Raw genomic sequence first — 23,312 nt, 5'->3', positions numbered from 1 at the left:
TAATTGTGCTGCATGGAAAATAGAGGATTTGAAATAAAGAAGATTACATTTCACCAAATATTTTAAGGTTAAAAAAACACATAATGTGACAGAAGACAGTCTCTACCAGGCAAGAAAAATGAAGGGAAAACAAAATTAACATTTTTCTCTCTTTTAAACCAAACTATAAGAATGTTCCTAAAAACGTCTTGTAGGGTATGAACAGGTATTATACATAACAGGGTGCCAAGGTCAAGTAAGTCTGGGAAACAACTCTGTGTCTCCATCCCCACTCTCATCCCCCTCAAGGTCATTTCACACGCTGGCAGAAAAAGCCTCCAAAATGTCACTCAGCTTTATCCCAGTATTTCCCAAACTTACGAGGATCACAGAATGCTTTTCAGAACAACCTCTATTAAGCTAGCTTATTGCATTTTGTTACCATCTTATTTGAGTTCATTTTAGCAGCTGATCCAAAATCCACCAGCTTGATGTGTCCTGTCCGATCAATGAGAATATTCTCAGGCTTGAGGTCTCTGTAAGAAAATCAGGCCACAAATTAGTGTTGTCTTCTCCATGCCAATCAGCAAGCGCCTGCTCACCTAGGATAGTGATTCGGCCAAGAATCATAGTGTCTGCTGTGGAAAACAGTATGGCGTTTCCTCAGAAAATTAAAAACGGAACTCCCATTTGTCCCAGTGATCCCACTTCTAGGAATAAACCCCAAGAAATCAGAAACACCCGTCAGAAAGGACATATGCACCCCTATGTTCATAGCAGCACAATTCACCATAGCTAAGATTTGGAAACAGCCTAAGTGCCCATCAGCAGATGAGTGGATTAAAAAACTGTGGTACATCTGCACAATGGAATACTACACTGCTGTAAAAAAGAAGGAATTCTTACCATTTACAACAGTATGGATGGAACTGGAGAGCATTATGCTAAGCGAAATAAGCCAGTCGGAGAAAGATAAATATCACATGAACTCATCATTTGTGGAATATAATGAACAACATAAACTGATGAACAAAAATTGATCCAGAGACAGAAGTATCGAACAGACTGTCCAATCTCAGAGGGAAGGGAGAGGAGAGGGGGGTGGTAAGAGATCAACCAAAGAACTTATATGCATGCATATAAGCATAACCCGTGGACAAAAACAGTAGGAGGGTGAGGGCATGTGTTGGGGGGTGGGAACGGCTGAGGAGAAGTCAATGGGGGAAAAAAGAGACATATGTGATACTTTAAACAATAAAGAATTTAAATTTTAAAAAATCTTAGTGTCTGTATTCTGCTATAAGACCTCCCTATTGAAGGATATCTATACTAATAATAGAGGAATATGCAAATTGTCCAGGATGCCATCACAGTAACAGTAACGACCGAACAGCAGACTGCGTGGGGCAACCAGACCGGCAGGGGAGTGAACAGTTAGGAGTCAGCTGTCCCAGATTGTGAGAGGGATGTCTGACTGCTAGTTTAGGCCCGATCCTGAACCGGCGGTCGGACATCCCCCAAGGGGTCCCAGATTGGAGAGGGTGCAGGCTGGGCTGAGGGGAACACTCCCCGGTGCATGAATTTTGTGCACTAGGCCTCTTGTAAATAATAAGCACACATTTTGCAAAATGCATTGAAGAGGAGGAGGAGGAGGACTCCTGTGATTCCTGGTCTAACCACATTCCATTCCCACAACATTCCCAGGTACATAAAACATCAAATAGTGAAGATGTACAGAAACACTTTTCAAGTGAGGATCGTGTGGATCACCTTTGTAAATTACTAACAGGTGAGGTCAGAAGTACAATTCCATGGTTCTGTTCTACATGGTATGTCAGCTCCTTTTGCAAGTCAAACTCTGTCTTTCTACCATATAATGCAAAGAATCCTTCTAAGAGATCCTGGTCTTAATTAACTACGTTCACACACCTAACTAGCAAACTTGAGAACATTACAATTCTAGATCTATTTCACTGTTGAATGGGCAAGCTGAAATGTCTGCCACTTTGGAAAATTTAGTTTCAGCCAGTTATAGTTAAGACTGGCTAAAAATTAGATGAAGTGTTATTTTGATGCCTAAATCATTCATCTATTCATTCTATTGTTGGAACTCTTGGGTGATACAGATAAACCCTCAGTATTCTACCAGAGAGTATCACTTACCGATGTACATATCCCATCAGATGAACACTGTGAACAGCCAAAATCAGTTCGGCAAGGTAAAACTGAATCATGTTTTCATCTAATTGGTCCTCATATCTATTCAAAAGTGACAGCAAGTCCCCTCCAGGCTGATATTCCATGACCTGTATAGAATGCCAAAGCTATTAATTCTTCATACACACACACAAAAAAGGAAATGTCTCAATTAGATCCTCAAATCCTGCCTGACATGTTCTAATTACGATGTCTCCACAAAGTAATGAAGATGTGTGAGACATATTATAAGTCATGTAGAATGAGGTCCCTGCCCTAAGGAAATGGCATCTGTTCCCCAAGAGAATCAATAAAATGAAAGACTAGTACCAGACACCATGCACAATGTTTGCAAGGCAAGCTTGAAAAGTTGAACTGAATCCTCCCACTCGCCCACCCACCGACACAGGCATTCCCGAGGGTGAGTACACAGCCTCGATGGAAGTTCCTGGAGGACAACAAACCTCTTGTACCCCTTTTGCATTCCCCTCAGCACCAGCAGAACATAGCACGCGTGCAATAAATGTGATACAATCTTTGCCTTTAACCGTCAGTCAGGGTGGAAGGCAGTCTGACTCTCTATTAAATATTTAAATGTGAACATATACTCTTTGGTCTCATAATTCCACTTCTGACTATTTTACAGGAACTTGTAATAGTTTGTAATAGATAAACAGATTCACTGCAGCACTGTTTGTAACACAGAAGGAAAAAAACCTGGAAATCTCCCAAATATCCATCAGTAAGGGATTGCTAAAATGTGATCCATCTAAACAGTGGGATAAGACGCAGCTATCAAAAATGAATGGACTCGATCTATTCACACTGCCATGGAAAGCTGTCCACAGTACTACAGAGTGGTGTCCTATGCAGGGTAAAGTATAGCTCCTTTGTTTTGAATTTAAAAAACAACAACAAATTATTACATTTGTTAGTATATATACGGAGGGGCGGGGGGTGTTAGTGCCCTGGCTGGTGTTTCTTAGTGGTTAGAGCATTGGCCCACCCACCGAAGGGTTGAGGGTTCAATTTCAGGTCAAGGGCACGTACCTGGGTTGCAGATTCAAGCCCTGGCCCTGGTCAGTCACATGCAGGAGGGCAACCAATAAATGTATTTCTCTCACATTGATGTTTCTCTCTCCCTCTCTCTCTCTCTCTCTCTCTCTCTCTCTCTCTCTCTCTCTCTCTCTCTCTCTCTCTCCCCCTCACCCTCTCCTTTCCACCCTAAAAATCAATGGAAAAATATCCCTGGGTGAGGATTAACAAAACAAACAAAAATATTTGGTTAGCAAAAAACTCCTCCCACACCAAGGAACCCTCTCAATACAAAGCCTGGCACCAACAAGGTCCTCCACATTGTTCACATTGTTCACATCCTTTCACTCTGGGAAGTGAATTTTCTCCATCCTCCTCCAAACTCCTGTTTGCTTTTAGTCCAGAATTAGAAGAAAGCTCTAGTCAAGTCAAACATGGAGCGATGGCACATATCCCCAGAGGCCCCAGGCTAGTCAAGTAAAGACTCTGCCCCACACCAAGCCAACCCCACGCCAGAGGCCCCTGAAAGGAATCAGTGACTTGCATGTCCTCCCAGAGGGCTCCACATCACCTGGGCGTCTCCCCCATTCACATGGCATCATACACATGACAGATACTCAACCAGAGACTGGACAATTTGAAGAGTAAGGTTCCGTTTCATTTGATCTATGAACTAATAAGAACAGCAACACTTAGAGGGGGAGGCAGCTAAAATGTAAACTTCATGTCCCCCAAATTCACAGCAGACATAAGTTACTTGTCCCTGTGCTAAAGGAGCCACCTAGCTGCCTATAGCTCACCCACTCATCCCAACCTGGTTCTCTATAGGCCCTGGTATGTGGGTGAATGAATGCTAATTTTGATGTCTGTTTTACATATTTACTGAGAGGCCGATTATTATGATCTCTGAACACATAATAATCTGGCCACTCTGTGTATATCCTATATAATAAAAGACTAATATGCAAATTGTCCCCTCGACCAGGAGTTCGACCAGCAGGCAGGCCGGCCAACCGCCCATGTCCCCTCCCCCTGGCCAGGCTGGCTGGACCCCACCCATGCACGAATTCATGCATATACACACTGAGTGGCCAGATTACTATGTGTTCAGAGATCATAATAATCTGGCCACTCAGTGTATATTACCACCAAAAAGGTCTTAAACATCCCCCCAAAATTCACATATAACACTAGTAGAATGGAAATGTCTTAAAATAAGAACAATGCATATTTATGACGACACGTAGCAGTTATAAATTTTCTAATCTGGCTCTATTAAAGATGTGAAAAATGGAACAGCTTTTAAGTTTAAGGATGAGAAAGTCAATGCGTAGCAGCCACTGACAACTTTTAAGAACTCACAAATTGACCATTATTTAGTACTTAGCAGCTACTCCTGAAGAGTCCATTTGTAATAATCAGTAAAACAGTTTAGAAAATAAGAACCATCTCTTAGAAAGGCAAAAAAGATATGCATGCTGTTCAAAAAAATAAAATTTCCTGAGCTAGAAATCCCTGCCCAAACTAGATTTGTCTTTTCTATAAGTCAAACAACTTTTTATTTCTTCAAAACCAGGGCTGATTGAGAAGACAAGCAACAAAAATTACAACAGCTGCTAAGCAGTATGCTCCACAACATGAGGCCAAAGAGACATACGAAATTAAAAACCTACCTAAATAGACTGGGTACTTATCAAAGAAGCTAATCGAACTTGATCCACCAATATGATTCCAGATTACCATACAAAAATCCCAACTGAGCACCATTAGGAGAACTTAGCTTGGCTATTTATTGAGTAGATTTGGCTATCCCAAGATGTTACCCATATTCTAAACTGGGGTAATTGTTCATCTGGTCTGAATGGAGCCCGTGGGGAAGATGGCTTGGATGGGACCAACCCCCAAGCTTAATCAATCATATTGCTGTTGAGCTTAGAGATACAATAAAGAACCAGGACTCAGGCACTTTCAGAAAACACATCTGGGCTTTTAAAAATGGTACCAAATCAAGAGGCTCCAAAAGCATCATCAAAAGTCAAAAACTAAGAGCCCAAGCCAGTTTGGCTCAGTGGATAGAGCATCAATCTGCAGACTGAAAGGTTCTGGGTTCGATTCTGGTCAAGGGCACACACCTCGGTTGCAAGCTCAATCCCCAGCCCTGGTCAGGGCAAGTTCAGGAAGCAACCAGTCCATGTTTCTCTCTTTGTCTCTCCCCCTCCCCTCCACTCTCTCTAAAAAGATCAATGGAAAAATATCCTCGGTGAGGATTTACAACAACAAAACGAGAATAAAGATTGACATTCCTAAAAAAAAGTCACAAACTAAGAGTCTTTACGAGCAGCATCAACAGAACACTATCAACAAATTAAGGCCAAAGTTACCACCCAGGCTATTCCAGACTGATCATTCACAGCACTTGGTTTTACTATCCAGTGGTGCCCATTGAGATGTTGGTCCCCCCAAAATATGGTTTCTAACCTACTTAGACTGGTAAGTCCTTTGGGCAGGGCTCCTCAAACCTGCCTGCCCACCAGAATCACTTGGGTAAGTAAGCACTATTTTAAAATAGATAAAATATATTCATCCAAATAAATATGTGAGTGCCTACTATGTGCTAGGCACTGTTCTAGATATTAGGAAAATAGCTATCTTCATGGAGCTGGAATTCCATGGAATGAAAAAAATTTATTTTTAATTAAGCAGTATGAAAGAGTAAAGTATGTCTCTTCCCATCCTAACCATTCAGGATCTTGTTAAAAATGTGGGTTCCAGAGACCAACTCAGACTTCATGGATCGAGCTCCATGGGTGAGGCCCAGGGACCTGCATTTTAGGGCGCTACTGGGTGATCTGATGCAGCCAGCCCAGCACTGTATTAGACCCGCTGCCCAGGAGGTTGTGGAGCCACCGGGGCTCCCTACTCCGACCAGTTGAAAAGTTTCCACAGCAAAGGTGCCCTTGTACGAAACCTGGCCTTCATACAACTATCGCTTCTGTTGTGTACATTTTTTTTCAATGACTACCTGGAGCCTTTCTGCAAATCAAGACAAGATCACTGACAACAAAGGGCTGGAAAATAACCAGGCTGTCAGCACTGAAGCAACAATCCCCCATCTTTGCAAGGACGAGAGATGTCCCTGCACACACTGAACAGCTGCAGGTCACCCAAATGGTGAGTGCCCAGGCATGGTAATCAAAGGCCGGGGAAGAGGGAGGAGGAAAGAGCCCTGCAGTGAAACAGCCCTAAATAGTGTGACAACCCTGCGGATGGCAGAGAAAGCACAGCAGCTGACAGACGAGCCCGGCTTGGAGCTATAATGGACTTGCTCTTTTAAAGCAAAGACATTCAGGCCCACAGAGACAGACCCTTCTGATGGCAGCAGCCACAGATGCTAATTAAAGGGAACGTCTTACATGCTTCTCTGTTGGTGTTTGCGTCCATACCCCCAAGTACAAGGATGGCAATTCCCATCAGCTGTGTTGCATTGGAAACCAACAGTGAGTGTATGAGTGGTGTGCGCACACTTATACACACACACATACCTGCACACCTGCTTACACATGTATGCATATGTAGGGTATATGAATATTTAATAGTTCTTTAGTACTCTATTCCAATTTGCATAGGGTGTCATTAGAGGCACACTGTGCTGGCCATCACTTAGAAATATTGTAATATTGTCCTTGAAATGCTTGCACTACAATCAGCAAGACTGAAAGTGCCATGGAAACGCAATGATGCTACTGGCATCACTACCTGCTCTGCCGGTATTCCTGATCTTTGGCATGAGGGAGCAAGGAAGGGATCCTCTAAGCAGAGTGGGCCCTGACAGAGACCCTAAATTATTCTTGAAGGGCAAGATGACCAAGAGGAAAAGAGAGGAGGCCTTTTATTTCAGAAACTCTGAATCCCAGCCTGATTCGTCCATGAATTCAAAAAATCCTCATTGAGCACTGAATCACCCACAGTCTTGGCCAGAAACAGACAGCACACTCAAACTAGGTAACAGAGGAGATGAATTAATGAAGGGGCTGTTTCCGAAGGCGTAGGTAGGGTTAAAGGAAATAAACGTGGATGGTGAAACTCCTGTGGCTAGCTAACAGCAGAGGAGTGAGTAGGTACCATGCCTTGGCCTAAAAGAACCAGAAAAGGGATCTCAGATGTGTATACTAATACTGAAGGAGGGGAGGAAGTCGCAGGAACCAGACGCTAACTATAGCTATTATACCAATAGCTATAGGACCGTGGTTCTCAAAGTGGGGTCCAGCAGCAGCATCCTCACCTGGGAACTGATTACAAATGCAAATTATTGGGCCCCGCCCCAGACCTACTGAATTAGAAACGGAGGGTGGTGCCAGGCAAACTGGGACAATGTAACTAAACAGGGACACCCAAGATGGTAAAACTCTAAATTCACTCACTTGAAATATGCCTTGAAGACCAGGACACAACACAACTATTTGAAAGGCATGGAGAACTCAAAGAACCCCGCAAAGGTAACACACTCAGCAACTGAATGGGGGTCCGTAAGAGGGATTAATATCTTATTCCGCCACTGAGCAAATGGAAGCCGAAGAGGCCAATGGCTCCGGACAGACCAAATCAGGAACAGTAATGAAACAAGGACCTACATTCGAAGTAACAGCCTCCTTCTGATGGGCAGCTGTCTTCCAAACCCTGGCTCCCGAAGCAGCAGCTCGTGAACACGCTGGCGAGTTTTGAGACAAGCCTGAAAACTGGTAATCTTACCAGTGAGATCAAAACAGCACATGTCTTTGCTGTCAAAACTATCGCAAGCTGCCACATTTCAGTAAAATAAACAATGAAGTTGTATTCGCTCTCTCCAGACTCCCAACGACAGCACAGGCTGGTGATCACACAGGCCACAGGGTCACTGCCTGGCAACAGCCCACCTCTAAACTGCTCGTACACAGAAAGGAAACACTGTCTACGAAACTGCCTGGCCGTGCATTGAAAGAGAAACAGAAGAATAGAGCAGTAATTCCAAGCAGGACCTGAGAACCAGGGTCATGTTAGAAGTGGTTTGGGATGCGACAATGTAATGTAATGACAGTAAGGGAGGTGGGTCTAGGGAGCCTGGCTTCAAACGCACTGTTTTCATCTCTGGGGCAGACTACACAACTTGTCCCCCAAATCCATTCTTCCCTTCTTCCATTGTGGTAAGAATTTGAGCTGGATATAGGCCATGCAGCTAGACAATGCAGATGTGTAGTCATGTGACGAAGGCCTGGTCAGCAAAATGTGAGAGGAAATGATGTGCCCCACTTCCGTATCATCCTATGGAAAAGACACATGGCTGCTCTGCCTTGCTCTCCTTTCTGCTACCAGCTGGGGAAAATAAAGGCATGAAATGGCCCCAGTTCAAGCACATCAATGAATACAACATCCTAAGGGATAGGGGAGTCACAAGATGGAAGGAAACCGGGTCCCTGAAGTATCACAGCTGCTCCACCTGCACAGACTGTATTTTGGGGTCTCTTCGTTACAATGCCTTAGCCTATACCTTAACTACTACCTCCCTGTGTGCAACTGAGGGGCAGGGAGCATTGGGAATGCACAGAGGGAAGCTGATATAAGGCCACAGCAGGGAAAGAAGGTTCACCAGTTAGTTATAGGCTCAGTGCTAAGGCAGCCTGAAGAGATCCACAGTATGAAACACATCAATACAAAACCAGCAAGCTTTAAGAATTTACAGAGAATTTAGATGTAACCATATTACAAGTGGTGAGTTGCAAAACAATGTTTCCTTTGTAAAGATCAGCTCCATCGTGGAAGGACACTAGCAAAGGCATCTGCTATTCAGAACTGAACAGATTTCATCATGAACCAGATTAAAACAGCACTGTTTCCATGGGCCACCTGCCAGATTGCAGGACTAGCCTTGTTATACAGAACCAGATGTTACAACGAACTTGCTACAACTTTCTCTATACCAGAAACTGTAAGCCACATTCATTAGTATGTAACTACAAATGGGAAATTTTTAACCATCAAAATTCCGAAGTGCCCAAGTTCAATTTCCTTGTATTGCACTCCAAATTTTGAAAATCCCATTGTGTCTATCTTAAATTATATACTTTAGAGTACATATTATTTCCATAACACAGTAAGTAAATTTGTATACAAATCAAATTTCTGTGAAATCAATCATGTATTCATCCAATAAATATTTCTTAAGCATTTACTTGGGGAAACTCTACTGAAGCAAGGGAGACATAATCCCTCCCTTCATGGAGGGAGTAGCCCGATGATGGAGACCAACACCGCTCAGAAAGAGGAAGTACAGGGGTGCGATGAGTCCAGTAAAGGGCCCGGCAGGAATTTCTGAAAGAGTAAGTTGTAGAGCCCTATCTGGTTTGGCTCAGTGGCTAGAGAGTCGGCCTGCAGACTGGAGGGTCCCAGGTTCAGTTCCAGCCAAGGGCACATACCTGGTTGCAGGCTCGATCGCCAGTAGGGGGTATGCAGGAGGCAGTCAATCAATGATTCTCTCTCATCATTGATGTTTCTATCTCCCTCTCGCTCTCCCTTCCTCTCTGAAATCAATAAAAACATATTTTTAAAAAGAATAAAAGATTTTTTTTAAAAGGAAGATTAAGTTATATATGTCCAATCACTGGGTTGTGCTATACTGAAACTATACTGTACCTCAACTCTTATTAAAAAAATTTTTTAAGTTATTAAAAAAAAAAAGAATTTCTAAAAGAAGAAGCATCTGGTCCAAGCCCAGAAGTTGAAATCAGAGTAAGCCAGAGGAACAAGGAAAAAGGGAACAGCATGGAGAAAGGTTAGAGGCAAATTCAAAGAACCAAAGGAAGTTTAGGGTGAATGTCAAGGGAAAGGAAAGAAATGGTAAGCAACAAGGCTGGAGACATATGCAAAAAAAAAAAAAGCCATGTAAACCACGGGGAAAGGTCTGGACTTCATCCAGAGGGCAGCAGGGAGTCTTGAAGGGTTTCAACAGCAGGACGACTTGGCTGCACTGTGTGGAAGACCTGGGGGAAGGACAAGACAGATGGCAGGGAGAACACTAGGAGGTTAATGCAGTAATGCAGGCAAAAGATGGCGGCCGGAACTCACACGTAGAAGCAGGGCTGGAGAATAGAAATAGCTCTGAGAAATATATCGGAGGTGGAATCCTATATTTTTTCATTAATATAAATTGTATCATCAATTAAATGCATTTGCATTACCAATGATGTTCAACTAACAGGGGAGCTTACCATGATTTGCATGTTTCCCCAAACTTCAAAGGTTTGATGATCTCTAAGTGGTCAAACGGTATAATGGAAATTTAGTACTTTATGATACCAAAGTAGATCTACAGTCCCCTGATCCTGCGGCAGAATGCATTCCCAGGTTTCAGAAGGGTAAAATGTGCATATACTTTATATTATGTAACACCCAAGGGTAGGGCCTGGGATAGCACCCTGTAATAAAATACATTCATAATTTTGCAGCAAAATGGATGAATAGTCGCACTAAAAGGAATAAATAAGAGAGTTCAGGCCAGGTTTTGCTGGAGTTCAAGTCAGGCTTTGCTGCCAAATAAGTAACAAAAGAACTTGAGGTTATTCAGAGCTCTGGGTGTTTCAGAATTGCAGATAAGGGATGGTGGGTCTGTAATCTCACCTTGATTCCTATACTAAGTTTGGATTTTTAGATGAAAACTGTACCCTTAGCAAGCATTTTTCTCCAAAGTACCAAAGTAATTGAGAAGACAATGCAGACAAGGAGATAATTACAAGATGCCATCAGTGATACTCAATGGAGCTACTAAAGAAGGGCATAAAAATGTTGCAACCAGGTATCAATGTGCTGAGGCAACCAGAACTCCAGAAGCAGCTGTTTTGCAATCATTCCCATCTTGCAAGCCGGCAGGTAGATAACCTGAGAAGATGGTCCTTAAGCTAAGGATGCCGATGCCAGGGACAAAATCCAGGGGGAAGGCCCACAGCTAGAAGACCCCAAAAAGGAAGCCCCCTGCAGCCGGGAGCCATCCTAGCAGAGGAACGGCAGGTATTCCCAATCCATGAGCTATTCCAGGAAGGCTATGTTCAAGCAGAAGTCCACACCAGTTAAGTCCACAAATTAAAAAGAAAGGGTAGGTTTTTACCATTGTGACAAAGCCAACTGGTAAGGATGAAAATGGGAACACCAAGAGAGTTTAAAATTCTCAAAATAGCCTAACATTACTTCCTGAAGATATGCTTTGCAAACTGTTGAGCCATGAGAAAAAAAAAAAAAAAGACAATGGTCACTCCTGGGTTCCCTCTGGTCATCCTCATTGGCCACCACAGACACCATTTCCCTGAAGCAACTGAGCAGTGGCTGCCACATGTGTCTGGACCAGTAGTTGTCATCTGAGTTACACAGAACACTCAGAATCTGTCATCGCCCTGCCAAAGTTGGCCTTGATAGTGTGACAGTCCTAAACAATGTGTAGTTTTAAGAAGAAGCTGCATGAGATTGGATATCTAGAAGATGAGCTCTTCAACCCAGAGGAAGAGAAATATGAGCTTACAGAGCAGTGCAAGGCAGACCAGAAAACTGTGGACTCGGCTTTTGCCAAAAATCAGTGCCTTTCCTAGTTCCAAGACTGCCAGTATTGCCTTGAAAATCAAGCTTATCCTCACAAGCTGGTCTTCTAAATCATTTGCAGAGTTCTAATTAAAATACCCAAAACAACAATAACAAACAAACAAACCCCTGCTGGTTTCAAGGGAATTTCTTTTCTGCAGGCTAATCAAGAAGTCTGTTAATACCCCCAAACATAAGGAACTCTGTAAGATACAGACACCACAAGGCAATTGTTGCATTTGCAGCAAATATCCTAGGATATCAGTGAACCTAGAAACACATCAAGGTCATTTGTGAAGGTCAGGGCTCCATGCCCCAGGTCTCAAGGAAGAAAAGCTTCCCAGACATTATTCAAGGAAAAGAAGTTTCAGGCCATAAACAAGCAGATGTGGTGTTGATTTTGAAGGAGCATGTGGCTGGTGCAAGGCCAGTCTCCCAACACAGTCTGTGAGAATGTCCTCACTTAGAAGGCTGGGGTGGGGGGTGGGGGTAGGGCGGCTTCTCTACCAGCATGGGTTCTCAACTAATATGAAACCAAAGCAAATAAACTGTTTATTCCAGGTTGGAAATAAAGGCAGTAAAGTCCCCAAAAAGAAGCCCCATGAAATTTCAAGATAAATAGAAGCCCATCTCTCTCTTACATGAGCCTCTATAAAGTTTATACAGTCTTGTTTTAAGGGCTAACTCAGAGACAAAAATTGCTTCTAGGATACACTTTTTTTTTTTTTTTTTACTTTAAAAATCTAAACCCCTGAGAGCCTAAACAAGGCCCCAAAATGAATTTTAGCATTCTACAACTTATGTTACATGTATATCAGGAATACCGATGGCACCATTCAAAGAATGAGGCAGATCTGTATGTACTAACCTGGAAAGATGTCCATAACAAATCATTTAAAGGCAAAAAGCAAGGTGAAGAGCAGAGCAGAGAGTAATATACCATTTTTTGTAAAATAAACTATATGTAATAAATATAGACATAGAAATACTTTTCCCATGAGGCATAGTTAAGGATCAGAGAGAACATGCATAACCATTAATATTTGTTCTACTAGAAAATGGACTAGAAAGAAAAGAAGAGCATTTTCCCTTCTTTGTCATACAGTTCTTCAGTGATTGCATTTTCTTAATAATAATCATGAATTATCTCAATTTTAAAAAATTAAAAATTTTTTCCCAGCTGAAGAGGCTCAGTTGGTTGAGCATCATCCGAAAGGTTGCCAGTTCAATTCTCAGTCAAAGCACATACCAGGGTTTCAAGTTTGATCCCCTATCAAAGAGTGTATGGAAGGTAACCGATCAATGTTTCTATCTATCTATCTATCCATCTATCTATCTCTAAGCATGTCCTCGAATGAGGATTAAAAAAATTTTTTTAATGATGATAACTAGACTTATTGTGGTGATCACTTCACAATATATACAAACATCAAAAAATATTATACATCTGAAATATAATTATTATATATCAATTATACCTCAATTAAAAAATTAAAGCAAGACTCTATTAAAGGTGATCCCAGACTATTCCCAAATAAATGATTTCTCATTATTGACCTTTAAGTCATAGCTGCACTACCCAGCAGTAAGTGGGGCTGTTTCTAATCGGGCTAGCCCTCAATCTTTAGTGTGAGAAGAACAGGAAGACACCTGAAAGTCAGAAAAGCAAGGGAGTGAATGAGCGATGCCATGGACTGTCTGAGCAAGAACCACATCAGTTCTATGACTGTGACATCGGTATCAGTGCACCGGGCTACTTGCAGATAGATGTAAATACTCACCAGATAAAGGTTATTTTTGTCCTGAAAGGCATACTGTAAATGGGGGATCCAAGGACTTGTGCTCTGAGATAATATGTTCCGTTCTTCCTCAAAAAATGAAACCTAGAGGAAAAAGAAATCTTTTAGACAATTATAATACAAAATAAATGTGAGGAAGAGGAAAATGCCCTTTTCTCTCTCTTTAAGCTTAAATTGATGTCTCTAGTTTTAAAAAAAATCATTTAACCCAGCATCCCACAAATCTCATCCATTTTCTTACTTTGCTCACAATTTTTGCCAGATCCGTATATTATCTGTCCAATTATTTACTTAGTGTCTTTCTTTAAAGTCAACTCACTTTCTTTAAATCTAAGTACTTTCTCTTTCTCTTCACCTTCCCTTCCTGAGCATCAGTGACGGGTAGTAGAAAGAGAGGCATGGTGGTCCAGAACAGGATACCAGGCGCAAGCAGGATGAGGAGGGCTGCAAACATGTGTGGGGACAGTCCAATATATGGTATCGACAGCCATGCAGGGTGAAGAAGGCACCCACATATAGGGAAGCTCTGAGCCTACCAAAGGGAAGGGCAGCACCAAAGACAGATTAGATGCACATCCTATATAACAAAAGCTTAATATGCAAATTGTCCCCTTGACCAGAGTTCAGCTGGGAGTTCGACCGCTTGACCAGTCGCTATAACGTGCTCTGACCAACAGGGGGCAGACGCACAAACTGACAGGTTAGCTTGCTGCTGGCGCTGGTGGGATGGACTAGAAAGTGAGGTGTGAGGTGAGAGCCGTCAGGAAGCTCCCAGGGTTTGGCCCCAGGCCCGAGCAGAGGCGGGAGCCAGGAGGGACCGGGTGGTGTGGGACGCTGCTACGCGTGATCCAAGAGCTGTGGACTGTGCAGCCTCCACAGCCTGTGGCGTTCTCAGTGTGCAATTTATAATCTTCAGAGCTGCTTCTTTTTATTGTTAAGTATCACTAACTACTCCAGGAGAGTGCATAGAACCATTATGGGGGGTCGGGGGGAGCAAGCCAGGCGTGCCTGCCCGAGGCCAAGGGGAGGCCTCAGGGTCCCAGGGACGCAACAGAGAGGGGGGAAGGGCTGAATCAGAGATACTGAGTCCAAACCTTGAAAGGAAGCAGGAGGCAGTGAGGGACAGAGGGTGACGTAGGGGCTAGAAAAGCTGCTGGGTGGGGGCAACTGAGGAACCCGGTGCCTCTCCCACAGGACAGGCTCTACGTCCCTCCCCCCTCCCCCATTCTCCCTCCTCCCCAGCTCTCCTCCGAGGCCCCGCCTGGGCTCACCCAGCACAGCCCTGCCCCGCCCTCCCCCCACACCACACACACACACACAGCCTTTGGGGAGCTCCGCCCCCCCGGAGAAAGGGGGAGGCTGCAGACAGGAGGTCGCAGGAGGGGGGGGCAGAGCAGGACCCACCAGGTTGGATGGAGGGGAGGGAGGGAGAAACCGCACAGGACTGGGGACAGAGAGGGGCGGGGAAGGAGGGCCATGTGGAAGCGTCGCTCTTGGTTAAAGTAGAGATCCTGACCCCATTTTACAGACCCCAGCAGAGTGTGTGTGGGGAGAGTGAGGGGGCAAGACAAAAGAGGGTATGAGGGGACTGGGTGGATGGAGAGCAGTGACGTTTAATTCATGGCCTATTTATTTTTATTTTTGTTAATATATTTTTATTGATTTCAGAGAGGAAAGCAGAGGGAGAGAGAGATAGAAACATCACTGATGAGAGATTATCGCTCTGCTGCCTCCCGCACGCCCCCTACTGGGGATTGAGCCTGCAACCCAGGAATGTGCCCTTGACTGGAATCGAACCCAGGACCCTTCAGTCCACAGACCATGGCTCTACTGACTGAGCCAAATCATCTAGGGCGACCCATGGCCTTGTTTAAAACCACTGCAGCAGGCTGAGCAGGGGTCTTACCACGATGGTGTTACCTGATAATGAGGGTGTCTCTCCTTATGTTGGGGTAATCGGAACTGCAGCAAAGTAAAGACACACCCATGGAGCCTGCAAAGGGTTTCCACGCACACGATGCAACTTACTTTCGTGTGGCAGCTGAAGAGGGTGAGCAGAGCCTTGGAAGGACATGAGGTCTCCAAGGCCAGGGGCTGGAGGGAAGTGAGTGCCGAGCATTCCGCGCAGTGAATTACAATCTATATACTAGTATATAAAAGCCTAATATGCTAAGTGTCCGAACGAGCTGTCAACCGATCTATAGGTTAGCTTGCTACTGGGATCTAGCCAATCAGGACTGGGCAAGAAAGGGCCGGACACACCCTGGAGCCCTCCCACAGTATCCCCCGCAGTCACTCCCTGGCCACCAGCCCTGACTGGCCCCGATCAGGACTGGACGAGATGGCCCTGATCAGGCCCGATCGCCGCCCCCCCACCGTGCACAAATTTCATGCACCAGGCCTCCAGTCAATATATATAAAAGCCCAGCCACTGAATGGCAGAATGACCAGAACGACTGGTCGACCAGTCACTATGACACACACTGACCACCGGGGCCAGACGCTCAACGCAGGAGCTGTCCCCTGGTGGTCAGTGTGCTCCCACAGTGGGAGCACCACTCGGCTAACTGGGATGAGCAGGCCCAGGGTGAGGTCAAGCCTCTGCACCTATCAAATACCTAAGACAATTCAGACTCTGGCCTGACCCCACCAGCTGTTGCAGGCCCTCTAAGGTGTGTTCTAGAAAAAGCACAGGGAGCTGGCATAGGCAGATGGCAAGAGAGGACATGACTGTGGACCCCCCGGGGAGGTGTCCTGATGGCTGAGGATCCTGGAGCACGGCTGCCCCAAACATCCCCGATGGTGTCACCGACCTGGCATCACACATCAAAGAAATTCACCAAGTGGCTTTGGGGTGCAAAGCTCTCCGCCAGGTTCCTCCAGGACACAGAACACGTCTTTACCCAAGACATTACCCCAAAATATCAGCTCAGACTAATTTCCTCATTCAGCAGCTGCTCAGAGGGCGGTTCCACAGTCACTTGGCTGAGCAGCGCTCCCACAGAGGGGCCGATCCCCACAGACCACGCCCCCCACCAGTGCACGAATCCGTGTACTGGGCCTCTAGTTTTACACTGAAAGGACTGTTGCAGGGCTGGAGCAGGCAAAGTAAAAGTACAAGGTCCTGAAAACCTTGTACCAGAAAGTTAGACAGTACTCAAAGGTGGGGATATGTCAAAAGGACAAAAAGCCAATCTAAAGAGATTCTCATGAGCCAACCTGGTAACAATTTAAGTATAAAAATATATAATAACAGTAATCGCCAAAACCAGTTTGGCTCAGTGGATAGAGCGTCAGTCTGCGGACTGAGGGGTCCCGAGTTCGATTCCGGTCAAGGGCATGTACATTGGTTGCGGGCACATCCCCAGTAGGGGGTGTGCAGGAGGCGGCTGGTCGATGTTTCTCTCTCATCGATGTTTCTAGCTCTCTATCCTTCTCCCTTCCTCTCTGTGAAAAGTCAATAAAATATATTAAAATAAAAAAAAACACCAGTAATGGATCATAACTTACTGACTTAAACAGTTAAATGTAAGTCCGTACAGTATAAATGAGTGAGTTGAAAGTTTTATGAGGAATGGCTATTTTGATAGTTTGAAAGCACCTTCCTACAAGATACTTAAGTAACTAGAGTGAAGCAGCTCGGCAGATACCAAAGTGAACATCATCATGAATGTGACCAATTGAAATTGAGAGCCACCTGCTGGGATGCAATAAAAAGAACAGAGCATCTCAACTGTGATGTTCCTGCCAAAGATCTCTAACCTGAATCCAAACATGAGTAACATCAGACAAATACAAATTTCACAAAATAACTGGCCTGTAGTCTTTAGAATTATCAAGGTCATGAAAGTCCAGGAAAGGAGAAACCAAGATGGCGGCATAGGTTAAACACCTAACCTGCAGCCGGGCACAACAATTTCAAAGGCACAACTAGAGGTCAGAACGGACATCGTCCAGAACCACAGGAGAGCTGGCGGACTGAAATGCCCACAGCTGAGGGGAAGGAGAAGGCCACGGGGACAATCGGGGGAGCCGTAAAAGCCTGAGGTATGGAGTCCTCGAGGAACCAAGATGGCGGCATAGTTAAACAACTAATCTGCTGCCTCACACAACAATTTCAAAAATACAACTAAAAGACAAAAACGTCTACCACCCAGAACCACGGGAAAGCTGGCTGAGTGGAAGATTTACAACTAAGAAGAGAAAGGAGCACAATCGCTGAAAAGCTGAGGTACGGAGGCACGCGAATCGGGCCGGGGGCGGGCGGCTGGGTACGCGGCTTTTCTTCAACCCACAGGGAGACAAGCTCCCGATCACTCTGAAATCCAGTTTCTGGGGACACTCGGGGGACCCAGGCACCTACGGGGAGAAGCTGGACTCTCGGCCATCGGGTCGGAAAGTGAGAGTGACTTTTTTGCAGTGGTGCGCCCAGCAATCATTGTTTACTGCGCTGGAGCGCGGGGGCGCAGGGACTTGGAAACGTGGAAAGGCAGAGACGGCTGACGGCAGCCATTGCCGTTGGCCACGCCCCAGCCTAGTGACGCCCTGAGACCCCGCCCAGCCCTGAGGCCCCACCCTGAGGCCCCGCCGCGCACATTCTACAAACCCGCCCAGGCTCCACACAGCGGCTTTTGCATATAAATGGCCTGTTCTGGAGCAGCTTAACCAACTGCAGCTCCAGTCAGACTGCTCCAAAACCGCCCAAGCAAAGGAGGAGAAAACTAGCCCTTGCTGTAGCTCCTGCTGGGGGACACACAGTACACAAGGGTACACCAAGAGTGTCCACCTCAAGTAACTGGGAGGCTGACCCGTTGAACCAATAGGACACCTAGTACACAAAACTACCCTACCAACTTAGGGAAGCAGAGAATATGAGAAGGCAAGGAAACAGATCACAAACCAAAGAAATGGAGGAGAACAAGCGGCTGGACATAGAGTTCAAAACCACGGTTATAAGGTTTTTCAAGAATTTCATGGAAAAGGCCAATAAATTCCATGAGGACCAACTAGAAATTAAACATACACTGACTGAGATAAAAAATATTATACAGAGACCCAAAAGCAGACTAGAGGATTGCAAGAATCAACTCAAAGATTTGGAATACAAAGAGGCCAAGGACACTCTTCCTGAGAAGCATGAAGAGAAGAGAATTCAGAAAGTTGAAGATAGTGTAAGAAGCCTCTGGGACAACTTCAAGCGAACCAACATCAGAATTATGGGGGTACCAGAAGAAGAGAGAGAGCAAGATGCTGAAAACCTATTTGAAGAAATAATGAACGAAAACTTCCCCCACCTGATGAAAGAAATAGACTTACAAGTCCAGGAAGCACACAGAACCCCAAACAAAAGGAATCCAAAGAGGACCACACCAAGACACATCATAATTAAAATGCCAAGAGCAAAAGACAAAGAGAGAATCTTACAAGCAGCAAGAGAAAAACAGTTAGTTACCTACAAGGGAGCTCCCATACGATTATCAGCTAATTTCTCAACAGAAACCATGCAGGCCAGACGGGAGTGGCAAGAAATATTCAAAGTGATGAATAGCAGGAACCTACAACCAAGACTACTCTACCCAGCAAAGTTATCATTCAGAATTGAAGGGCAGATAAAGAGCTTCACAGATAAGAAAAAGCTAAAGGAGTTCATCACCACCAAACCAGCATTATATGAAATGCTGAAAGGTATTCTTTAAAAAGAGGAAAAAGAAGAAGAAAGATAAAAATTATGAACAACAAATACATATCTATCAACAAGTGAATCTAAAAGTCAAGTGAATTAAAAATCTGAGGAACAGAATAAACTGGTGAACTTAATAGAATCAGGCATAGAATGGGAGTGGATTGATAATTCTCAGGGGGAAAGGGGTGTCTGTGTGGGGAGTATGGGAAGAGACTGGACAAAAATCATACACCTATGGATAAGGACAGCGGGGGGGGAGGTAAGGGCAGAGGGGGGGTGGGAACTGGGTGGTGGGGAGATATGTGGGGAAAAAGGAGAAACAATTGTAATCTGAACAATAAAGATTCATTAAAAAAAAAAAAAAAAAGAAAGTCCAGGAAAAATTAAGGAATTGTTCCAAATAGGAAAAAACTGAAAAGACAGGATAACTAAAGGCCAGGTGTGGTCCTGGAGTGGATCCTTTTGTTCCAAACGACCGTGGGACCACTGGTGACACGTGAATGGGGGTCTGAGGATTAGATGGTAACAGTGTATCATTGAATTAACAATAAAATAAAATAAACTGTCTCTGAGGACCTCTTCCACTTCTCACAGAGCTCTGGCTGGGTGGACGGCCGCTCCTAGGCGACAGGTCTTGTCTGCAGGACACTACCTCTCCCTACCTCCTCCTCTCTGGCATTTCTCTTCACTCACTCCTGGTGCTGGCGTCTCTCTTCTAATGCCCTTAAATTCCAAAGCCTCAGCATGGCTCAGCTAAGGACCCTGCTTTTCTTAAAGTCACCCTCTTAAGGAATGGATGGGCAACTTCAACATGTGTATGATTTTAGAAACCTCCCACCCATACCTCACAGGGGTCATCACGAGTCATTCACCGGGAGGAAGGCACGCTATCTGAACTGCAGTGTGGGATGCTGGTTTACTCTGCCTTTGCATGTACTATTTCCAACTACGAGGTAAGCATCGCGAGGTCGGGACTACATCTAATGCCTCTTCCCAAGGACCTAGAAACACTCCAAACACAACAGGTGCTCAGGAAGTGTTTACTGGGGATAGATGATACGTAGGTGCTAGGAGGCCGAGGGAGCATCTTCCACACCTCTGCCAGAGGATCTGCCCCACCCTGCATTGTTCCTTTCTGGGGAGTTGCTCACACTGCATTCCTAAACACGGGCTACATCACCCTTGGACTCGAACAAGCAGCATCCTGTCCTCCGCTGCTCCTTTGACTGGAGGCCACACAAAGTCACTGAGGTCCTGAGACTCTCATCCCAACCTCCTCCTTCCAAAAGCCTAAAAGATCCCCAGCTGTCTCACAGATTAAACTGCCATTCCAAAAACTGGTTTAGGGGGAAATGGGGAGTTACCATTTCTGTTTGGTATGTAAAAAAGTTCTAGAAATGGCTGTGGTTACACAACACTGCGAAGGCACTAATACCAATGAATTGATCTTTAAAATGGTTAAAATGATAGATTTTATGTTATATATATTTTGCCACAATAAAAGAAAAGGTTCTTGAGGTTTCCCATCAGTTACCCCCATCCCATCCCACCCAAATGTCCTCATTTCTTCCCATTCCCAGTCTATTCTAAACCATTTTAAAAAAAAACTAAAAATACAAACCACATCTGCATATAGCAATCCTGTACTCAAGTCTCCAGAAAGTCACTCACGCCACACCGGGCACATTCTCGTCACTTCTCTCTGCCCAGAACCCGCAGCATCGAACGTCCCCTGACTGCCCCTGGCTCCCATCTCTCCTCACTCCATCGTTCAAGGATTTGCTAACTGCTCTCCCTCCTGCGACGCTTTAGCTGTTTTAGCTGGTAAGCGCCTGCTTTATATATTTGCATTTTTCCTCTGCTTTCCAAGGTTGTTTTAATTTAAACCCTGAAACCAACAGCCATGAAGCTTCACTTCCTTGTGCAGGCTTCCCACGAGCCAGATACATTATCAGACACATGATGTGCACTCGAACGTCTGTAACTAATAAATTACTCTCTGAACTCCAAGGCTGATGGCCGTCTCTCCAGAAACACAGCAAAGAATCAATATGTCTGGAGCACCAGGCTTGTTTAAGAGAAAGAAAAATACCACAGCCATTGAGGTACCTTCTTACCTGCTCTCAAACAAGCAATTCCCTAGCCACATAAGAATTTTATTTCATTTCTTTAGAGGCGTGTTTTTTAAAATCAAATATACATGCCCACAGCACAAATATATAAAATGTGCACAAAAGCAAATGCTGACTCACCTCATAATATGCATATCTCTAAATCCCCAGCTGACAGTCAGGAAAGACCTTAAACTCATTAATTAAAAGGCCAAGTTGGTTCTGAATAACACACACAACTATAAAAACATGATAAAGAAATCCAGGGGAGTTTGTGAGCCTTCAAAATGAGTCAAGATCAGTTCAAGAAAAAGAGCTAAGGACATGAGAGACCTGTCTGCCCATGCAGCTGCAATTAACTGGAGTCACAGAGGAAAAGGTGCTGGATCCCAGATGTCAATTCAGCAGATGAACATCTCTGCAACGAACACTCTGGTACAGAGAGGGGAAAGGGTGTGATGCTAAAATGCTCCTACCTGCTCCTGGGCCAACACGGCCTTCTTCTTCATCACTTTCATGGCATAGATGTCCCCGGTGGCTCTCTCTCTTACCACCTGCACTTCGGCAAAGTGTCCACAACCCACCAGGCTTCTGACTTCGAAGTCCTTCGCAGAAGGCCGGAGCTCCTGCAACTCAGTGATGGTGCTGGAATCTGCAAACATAGAAGAATGACTCCCAGGTAAATAAAGAGCTTCGAAGACCTGCATCTTTATGAAAGCCAGGAAAGAAAAAGTGTTCTTGTGTCCTCCCTCACTGTCAAAGACATTTAGTCACTTTTCATCATCATGAATAATTATAAAATCAGCACAAAAGTGTTTTTATATGTTAAAATTAAGGGCTCCAGAAATTCCAAAGCACAGTTTCCATGGCAGCTATAATTTGCTGTAGACTTAGGAAATAGGGGAAGGAGAATAGATCAAGCTTTCCTTCCTCCTTTCCAAGGCTGCAGGGCAGTGTTTAGTCAAAAACGTTTGTCCGCATTTAGGTCAATTTTACAGTGGACGCAAGCAACATGACTCCCATCTCAAGCAATGTTGGAGTTCGTTTCCGGACCATCCATTCTGACATGCGCTCTGCTCAGTTTTCTCTCAGTAGCCCATTTTATCGCCCATGGATTGTGTCAGTAATAGCAATGCCTTCCTTGCCTTAATATGTGGCAGTGCTACCAAAAAACAACACAAAACAAACTTGACATGTCACAGATCTGGGAGGATTGCAGCTGTCTTTTTCTTAATGTATGGTCTTACTCCTTTTCCCAGTCCAGTGGTCGGCAAACTCATTAGTCAACAGAGCCAAATATCAACAGTACAACGATTGAAATTTCTTTTGAGAGCCAAATTTTTTAAACTTAAACTTCTTCTAACGACAATTCTTCAAAATAGACTCGCCCAGGCTGTGGTATTTTGTGGAAGAGCCACACTCAAAGGGCCAAAGAGCCGCATGTGGCTCGCGAGCCGCGGTTTGCCGACCACTGTCCTGGTACAATCTTTCTGATGGTGTCTTAGTTTGCTTGGGCTGCTATAACAAATACCATAGATATTTGTTTAAACAACAGGCATTTATTTCTCATCATGCTGAAGGCTGGGAAATCCAAGATCAAGGTGCTGGCATATTCAGTTCCCGGTGAGAGCCCAATTCCTGGCTTATAGGCAGCCACCTCTTCACTCCGTCCTCACATGACAAAGAGAAAGGCAGCTCTAGTTCTCTTTCTCTTCTTATAAGAACACTAATCCCTTCTTGGAAGCCCCATCCTCGTGATCTCATCTCAATCTAAGTACCTCCAAAGGCCCCACCTCCAAATACCATCCCATTGAGGGTCACAGGCTCAACATAGTAAACTGGGCGGGACATAAACATTCAGTCAGAGATCTTCGATGTATGAATATGGACTAAATAAATGGATGGCAGGTT

At 44.6% G+C, this 23,312-nt stretch overlaps 1 protein-coding gene across 1 annotated transcript in view; it reads right to left on the bottom strand.

The window, feature by feature from the left end:
- Positions 1–23,312, bottom strand: part of CIT (citron rho-interacting serine/threonine kinase) — a 163,874-nt gene that overhangs the window by 132,613 nt on the left and 7,949 nt on the right. Inside the window, exons 3-6 of the mRNA XM_054712660.1 lie at positions 21,878–22,053; positions 13,590–13,691; positions 2,143–2,285; positions 422–515 (exon numbers count right to left, since the gene is read on the bottom strand). Of these exons, the coding sequence (XP_054568635.1) occupies positions 422–515; positions 2,143–2,285; positions 13,590–13,691; positions 21,878–22,053 (515 nt within the window). The remainder of the gene's footprint in view (positions 1–421; positions 516–2,142; positions 2,286–13,589; positions 13,692–21,877; positions 22,054–23,312) is intronic.

Source organism: Eptesicus fuscus, chromosome 23 (genome assembly GCF_027574615.1).
Source record: "Eptesicus fuscus isolate TK198812 chromosome 23, DD_ASM_mEF_20220401, whole genome shotgun sequence".
Lineage (NCBI taxonomy): Eukaryota > Metazoa > Chordata > Mammalia > Chiroptera > Vespertilionidae > Eptesicus > Eptesicus fuscus.
The sequence above is the reverse complement of the archived record's forward strand: the minus strand, read 5'-3'. Positions and strand labels throughout refer to the sequence as shown.